This window comes from Teleopsis dalmanni, chromosome 1 (genome assembly GCF_002237135.1).
Source record: "Teleopsis dalmanni isolate 2A chromosome 1, ASM223713v2, whole genome shotgun sequence".
NCBI lineage: Eukaryota > Metazoa > Arthropoda > Insecta > Diptera > Diopsidae > Teleopsis > Teleopsis dalmanni.
In genome coordinates this window covers 125,710,349-125,719,008 of record NC_051846.1, presented here as the reverse complement: position 1 = coordinate 125,719,008, position 8,660 = coordinate 125,710,349, and the positions used below count along the sequence as shown (strand labels likewise).

The 8,660-nt window shown below is 29.6% G+C and overlaps 1 protein-coding gene across 1 annotated transcript; it reads left to right on the top strand.

Moving 5' to 3' along the window:
- Positions 1-6,434: 6,434 nt before the first annotated feature.
- Positions 6,435-7,469, top strand: LOC119665967 (putative uncharacterized protein DDB_G0282499). Its single transcript, XM_038075226.1, has 2 exons — positions 6,435-6,757; positions 6,821-7,469. Exons 1-2 carry the CDS (start codon positions 6,435-6,437, stop codon positions 7,467-7,469), a joined length of 972 nt encoding a protein of 323 aa, XP_037931154.1.
- Positions 7,470-8,660: the final 1,191 nt, after the last annotated feature.

Sequence of the window (8,660 nt, the reverse complement as noted above, 5' to 3'; positions counted from 1 at the left end):
AAGAAAATTTTAAGACAGTTTATTAAAAGTGAATAAAGACTAAAAATTATTTAAAATTTTTATTATAAAAATTTATTAAAAACGAATAAAGATTAAAAACTATTTAAAATTTGTTGTGTTCTAAAAATTTATTAAAAGTGCGTAAAGACACAAAGATTTAACAAAAATTCGTTTTTATTCTAAAAATTTATTAAAAGTGCGTAAAGACACAAAGAGTTAACAAAAATTCGTTTTATTCTAAAAATTTATTAAAAGTGCTTAAAACACAAAGATTTAACAAAAATTCATTTTATTCTAAAAATTTATTAAAAGTGCGTAAAGACACAAAGAGTTAACAAAAATTCGTTTTATTCTAAAAATTTATTAAAAGTGCTTAAAACACAAAGATTTAACAAAAATTCATTTTATTCTAAAAATTTATTAAAAGTGCGTAAAGACACAAAGAGTTAACAAAAATTCGTTTTATTCTAAAAATTTATTAAAAGTGCTTAAAACACAAAGATTTAACAAAAATTCATTTTATTCTAAAAATTTATTAAAAGCGCGTAAAGACACAAAGATTTAACAAAAATTCGTTTTTATTCTAAAAATTTATTAAAAGTGCATAAAAACACAAAGATTTAACGAGAATTCATTTTATTCTAAAAATTTATTAAAAGTGCGTAAAGACACAAAGATTTAACAAAAATTCGTTTTTATTCTAAAAATTTATTAAAAGTGCATAAAAACACAAAGATTTAACGAGAATTTGCTTTTACAAATTAACTAAAATTTTTAATAAAACCTATCAGAAGTGGTTAAAGTCGAGAAATAGCCAAATATATAACAAAAATTGTTTAAAATTAGTAAAAATTGGAATTTAAAAGAAATTACAGCCAATAAGTACAATTAATTTAATCATCAGGCGAGAAAAGGCTACGCGAAGATTTGAAATTCCACCGCAAATTAAGAAAAAAAAAAAAAAAAAAAAATCATCATATCCAACCTCTAACGGACATAAAAGGAAATAACGGAAACTGAGAACGGTAACGGCAGCAGGATCCACCGTTAGGATACAACGGTGGCCAGGTATTCCAGCTCTTAAGGACACAGCTTGAATATAGAAACAAAAAGAACTTTAAAGCATCGAATTGCATAATTTTCAATTTTTTTTATTATTAAATTTATTTTTTTTATCTATTATCAATTTTATATTAAATCATTATATTTTTTTTTGTGTTGCTCTTTGATCATTTAAAAGAATAGATAGTTAATGCCAAACTGATTTGAGTGACTTGATTATTACAATAATTTTTTTTTGCGTCACTCCCAGGTATGATTCAATGAGACTAGCCACCAGATCGATATAATTTTCAACCATGATATTTCCTAGAAAATTTTCAACTACATTTTTGAATGAGTTCCACGCACTATTTTCTGTTGAACTCAATTGAAATTTCCAATACTTAAGCACTTCCCTAATCTGTGGTCCAATAAAAATACCTTCTTTCATCTTTGCCTGCCTCACTTATTTTAGGGAATTTTTGTTTCAAATAAGTAAAATCACCACCATTTTTGACCATGGTTTTAACAAAATTTTTGAAAAGTCCTAATCTAATATGCAGAGGTGGTAAAAGAATATTTTTAGGATCGACCAAAGGCTGAAAAAGGACACTTTTGGTTCCAGAAACGACTGCTTTACTTTGTGGCCAATCTTGTTTCAAGTAATGCAATTTTATATCTCTGCTATCCCACTCACAGATGAAGCAACAATATTTCGTGTTTCCAAGTTGTAAGCCTAGTAAAATTGCAATAATTTTTAAGTCACCACGTAGTGAATATTTTTAAGAGTAACTGCATATTCTCGTAAGATTCTTTCATATCAGTTCCATGGGCTAACGATATTGCGCGGATTTCATTTCCATTATGCAAGAGAACAGCCTTTAAACTGACCTTGGAAAAATGAATGAACAAACGCCAATCATCATCGTTGTATTCAAAATCAAGAGAATAATAATTTCGAACCCTTTAATGATGATCCTAAGATTTCACTCTTCTTTTTGGACAATTTTAAATTGCACCCTAGATAGTTCAAATCGTCTTGCGTTATAAGATAAGCTCCATCAGATGTCCTGGGTCCGAAATTAGGGTCCTTTGTGTTTGGGCTTTGTTCATTCTCACATCCTTGATTCGGAAAAAGTATTAACATTTTCCGGTGGTTTCGGCAATGGTAAATATTCAGAGTGAGCGACTGGTCGTATCGCTAATTGCAGGTTGTTTTGATATTTTACTGTGAGTTTTGACTTCGGTTTAATTTTTGTTAAACAAAAATAACAGTTTGAAAAATGATTTATATGTTCACGCCAAATCATGGGGCGGCAAATTTCAAATTTTAATTTTTGTTAAACAAAAATAACAGTTTCAAAAATGATTTATATGTTCACGCCAAATCACGGGGACGACAAATTTCATATGACGTTTTTCCTCAGTCCAACCTGTGAGAAGCCTTACACAGGTGCTGCAAATTACATGAGGCGCCCCTCCTTAATCCTAGTCACCCAACGGACAGTCAAAATAAAGTTTGGAACACTATCTCAAGAAGGTACTCACGAAAATAATCACCCCTATTCTGAATCGCATGGGAATGGGAGTTTGTTCCCTATCCCAAAGTTTGCTATTCTGAATAATTTGGGAATGGGAGTTTTGTTCCCTGTTCCCAATATTGTTTATTTGAATCGCATGGGAATAGGAGTTTTTTCTCAATTTTGCACAAACTCTTTCCAAAGCAAATTGTTTGGGAGACAAATTAAAAAAGTATTAAAAATAGTTTAATTTAATATGAAAGGAACTGAAATTGATCAGATTTTTGAATATACCTTGTGATCAAAACAGAACGAGAATTTTAATTTTTGAATTCCCGCGCTTATCCAATCGATAAATTTTTTTCATTTTCACACTGGCAACACTATTATACACATTCTGTCCAAGTTTAACGCATATTAGTTTTTGTTTGACGTCTATACAAAGAAGTCGAAAAATTTTTGTGTGGCGATTTTTATAATGGACTAAAAATTAGAATAACGTGCGTGCATCAAATTTTGTGTTGCAAATGGATTCAAGTGAGCGAAACGTCGCAACCACGAGTACACGAATGGTTTAAAAGGTTCAAAGACGGTCGTACAAGCTTGGACCATGATGAGATCCCTGTTCGCCCAACGACATCTGTTACTGAAGAAAACATTGAATCGGCGAAGCAGATCGTGTTGGAAAATCGTTGTGAACGGATAAGAGAGATTGCAGTGTTGTTGGGCATCTCATATGGATCGACCGAACACATTTTAACTGATGTTTTGGGTTTGAAACGCGTCGCTTCTCGGCTGGTGCCAAAGAAACTAAACTTCATTCAAAAAAGCGTCATTATGATGTGGCCAAGAGATGATTTCCAATGCAGATAGTGACCCCACATACATCGAACGCATCATAACTGGTGATGAGACATGGGTCTATGAATTTGACATGCCCACCAAACAACAATCGACCGAATGTTGCTTCGAAGGTGATCTGAAAACGAAAAGGGAACGCCAAAGTCGGTCCAAAAAGAGAATTCGCTGCGTGAACTAAAGGCTATACCTCGGCGGCCTATAAAACTTGTGTGGAAAATTGAATCAAGCGTTGGCATGCATGTATTGCCGCAGGAGGATAGTACTTTGATGGCGATAATGAAGAAAATTATTAAAAATTTAAATTTTGCGTTTTTTTTTTAAATTCTCGTTCTTTTTTGATCATAAGGTATTTTAATAAAATTATTATTATAATAAAATTATTATAATAAATTTAATATTTTCATAGTTTTATTTATTTATTTTATCCACAAGGGTTGATTAGTTTTTTTAATAAAATTTATTTTATTTTAATAAAATTTATTTTATTTTAATAAAATTTATTTTATTTTAATAAAATTTATTTTATTTTAATAAAATTTATTTTATTTTAATAAAATTATATATGTAAATTAATAAAAGCAAGCCGGTTTAGTTTTTTTAAAAAATATATACCACTAGTAATTGTTCCGTTCATGAAGTTCGTAACAAGAATTCTAAACTAAGTGAGCAATGCTCCTACTTTTATATTCAAATAGCTTAAACTTACATATAAAACTGTTTACTCAAAGCTTGTTCAGATCATCAGGCCTATTGTAAATCCCATGGGAATGGGAGTTCTTTCCCTGTTCCCAATTTTGCTATTCTCAATCGCCATAAATTTTTTATTCTGCAATGGATAGCATTACAAATCTATATATATGTATTTATTTTCTTTTGATTCCTGAAATTATATTTGATGTATATATAACAAGTAGTTTATGAAAAACAGTTAAAATTCGAAGTTTTAGTAAAATTTGTTTAAAATTATTTTGTTATATTTGTTTTTATATTTAGAAGAGTTTCGATTCATCCATAAAAAATAGTATAATATTAAGTAATATACTTCTACATTTTTGATACTCATTTACACAGGTCAACAAAAAATATTTTTTTTTCTGTCCCAGATATGTTGTTGGGTGATCCTAGATGTATTTTTCGTGCTGATTCCAAATCTGCGTTCAGATTTTTTCGATTACGTATAGTTTTCTTAAGACAACCGGATTAACAGATAATTCAAGGGGGTTTTAGCAAGTAAATCGTGAATATAAAAAATGGTCCTTACTTAGGATTTTCTTGCATATAGTCACATATTGACATATTTACATTAATTTCTAAGCGGGTACCAAGAACTTTAAAGCGATCTTACATGTGATTTCTACAGCGATATTGCGGGAGAGATCTCGCAGCTTCTCGCTCTCACGACCGCTGTATAAGTGTAATATGGCGTTTACATTGGCCGAAAATGGCTCATTTTGGTCAAAAATCGAAAATGAGTATCGAATGGCTCATTCTTGCATATAAAATTTCAAGCACAAAATGAGCAATTTTCTCACATTCTGTATGAATGACGTTCGAATGCATTCCACATATGTTCCAAATGCAAAGGAATCTATTGAACATACCCTAAATGAAAGCTCTTCATGGCATTTTGACAGAAAAAGCTGCTTTGACATATTTACAAAAAAAGATAAACAAATGTTTAGTGGTTGCATTTTCTTTAAAACGATGCACCAATTTTTGGAACTTCTACTTCCCAAAAATAAATAAATCGAATCTAGAAACAAGTTTTCAGTTTATATTGTAAGGTTTGAAGGTATATTTAACCTTCCTGTAACATTTTTTTGGTACAGACCAAAAATTAAATCAACATGCAAGTTGAAAAATCAGCTGTTTGAAATGAGAAAAAATGAAATACAACGAATGTAAACACTTTCAAATGACTCATCCAAAATGAGCCATTTTCGGCCAATGTAAACGCCGTAAAAAGCACATGTAAGGTTAGCTTTAAGAAACTTTGAGCCTTGCTTTAATGTTCGGAATTGTATAAAATTAAAATTATGAAACTATATGCTCTCAGTTAAATTGTTCACTAGTTTAGATTTGGTTTAAGAAAACATTTTCTTGGATTGTTGAAAATAAAATTACAATACAAAACTATATGTATATTGAAAATTATTATTAATTTGTTGTTGAAAACATTTCTTAAATTATTTAAAAATAAAATTAAAATACAAAACTGGCGACGAGGATAAAAATAAAATTTTTTTCGATTGCTTTAAGAAAAGCAAAACGAATAGAAGTTTTGACTTCAAATTTTTTTAAATTCGAATTTCGGCGATATTTCAATTAAAGAAAAAATTATGCAATTTAAATGTTAATAACTGTATGAAACATTAATTAATTTGTTGCAAGTGTGAAGTCGTGCTGGTTAAAAACAAGTTTCTTTCTAGAAATAAAATATCATTCAAGGTTAAAATAAATTGCAATTACTGGGAATATTATCTTATTAAAAACAAAAACAAAATTTTAAAACAATTTTTTTCCAATTTATACAAAAAAAAAAAAAAACAAAAACAATTATCACAGTCGATAAGAGTGTATTTATCTTAGAAGGCAAGTTAAACAATGTAAATTTAATAAACATTAATAATATGTAATATTTGTATTATTAATAATAAACTTACAAAAAAAAAAAAAAAAAAAAAAAGAGGCGATTAATAAAGGAAACTCAAGAAAACTCTAACAAATACAACAACAGCTGCAACTTCCGGAACACATAGACGTATTAACCCCAGAAAGGAGGTTAACACTGGAAGCGGTGATATTAAATATTTTTTTTTTTAGTATTATTTATTATTATTTAAATCGCGTTTATATTAATCTTAATCGATATTATATTAATAATAATCAATTATAATCATTAAAATCATTAACATTAGTTTAGTATTAAATAATAATAATAATATCATTATTATATTGTAAATTCTTTTGTTATTCGTGTCATTGCAAGTGAGACTGACGCTAGTTGCAATAATGGACAGCGACACAATAAGTCAATTAAATTTGTTATTACAATTAATTAAAAATATCAGGGATTTTGATGGTACTGAACCAGCTCAATTACCTGATTTTATTCAACAGATAGACAATTTAACACCCCTAGTAAATAGCCTAGAGACTTCCGCTAAACTGATCATTGTTTCATATATAAAAAATAAATGCGTAGGAGAAACTAGAGAAATTGTTCATAGGGAACGATCTGAAAATTGGGAGGAATTAAAAAACACATTGAAAAAACATTATGGGGAAAAGTCAACTTGTATTGAATTGATGGACGAATTAAAAACATTGAGCTTGCAAGGGACAATTGAAAATTATTATTTTAATATCACTAATATAATAAACCGAATAAATAATAGAATTTTGACGCACAATGAAGAACAATATACAAGAGAAGAAGTAAACAGAATAGGTTTAATTACATTTAGAGATCACTTGCCAGAACCTACAAAAACCTTGATATTTTCGCGAAATCCAAACGATCTTGAAGAAGCGTTCAAACTGATAACTGAAGCAAGACACCATAATTATACAAAATATGGACCTGTAAACAGGAGATACTCAGACAATAGAGCTCAACCTAGATTTAGCAATAGTTTTAGTAACCAGAATACAACCCAACAATATGATAATAATCGAAATAATCGAAGTAATAATTACCACAATCCAGGATACAATAGAAATAATATGAACAACTATACTGACAACCACAATTACAATAATAGTGATAGATTTTACAACCAAAGACATAATAATAATAACAATAGACAGGTTATGAACGACAATAATACTGCTAGAATCCGTGTAACGAACAATAATAATAGAAATGGAAATTATCAAAGATCTCAAACTCATAATCGTACCTCAACTCATCAAACAAGACATTCTCGGGATACCCAAAGTTATCCTCAACCTATGGACATAGGAAATGTTGCAGAACAAATTGTGAATATTGGAAATGCAGACGCAAATTTTCAAACACAAGCTTCAAACTTTTACCCTATATAAAGATAGATAATCCGATTAGAACATTACGCTTCATAATAGACACAGGCGCAGAATTTAGTATCATAAATAAAAATGTATGCCATCCTAAATGGAAACACGATGTGAATGTAAATGTGTCTGCTATGAATAAAATTGTTAACATAAATAAAATTTGTAAATTCCCTTTATTTAAAGAGTTTAATCAGAACAATTACTTGTGTGAGTTTCTGGAATGCGACTTCAGCATAAATTTTGATGGATTGATAGGCATAAATATTTTAAAAGATATTAGTAGCGTAATAGACCTACCTAACAGACAATTAATAACTAGTAAGGCGACACTGACTATTTTTCTCTCCAAGGAAGAAGAAGCGTATAATGCACAGGCTTATACAGAGAACGAAATACAAGTTTACAATAATGAAATAAATAGAAATAACTCATTAACGTTCGTTAAAACCGACCACTTACAATCACATGAAAGTACCCCACTACTTAAAACATTAAACAAATATAAAAACTTATTTTACAAGGAAAGCGACAACCTTACATTCTCTAACGATATTAAGCATAAAATCCCGACTCTTAATGAAATTCCAGTCTACTCTAAATTCTACCGTTATCCTGAAGTTCATAACAATGAGGTCAATAAACAAATAGAAGAAATGTTGCAGCAAGGAATAATAAGAAATTCTAATAGTCCATATAATAATCTGGATAGTGCCAAAAAAGTTAGATAAGTCCGAAATTCAAAAATGGCGCATAGTAATCGACTATCGAAAATTGAATAAAATTACAGTTGAAGATAGATTTCCAATGCCGCACATGGAAGAACTACTGAGTAAGTTAGGAAACTGCCAGTATTTCACCACGTTGAATTTAGCTAAGGATTTTCATCAAATTGAAATGCACCCCGATGACATTCAGAAAACGGCGTTCTCGACGAAACACGGACATTATGAATTTTTAAGAATGCCATTTGGCCTACGAAATTCACCCGCAACATTTCAAAGACTAATGAACCTTGTACTTAAAGACCATATAGGGAAAATATGTATAGTATACTTAGACGATATTATGATATTTTCAACTAGCCTAGAAGAACACCTTGAATCACTTAATAAAGTATTAAATGTATTATCCAAGGCAAATCTTAAACTTCAAATAGATAAGTGCACATTCTGTGCACGGGAAACAGAATTTTTAGGACAC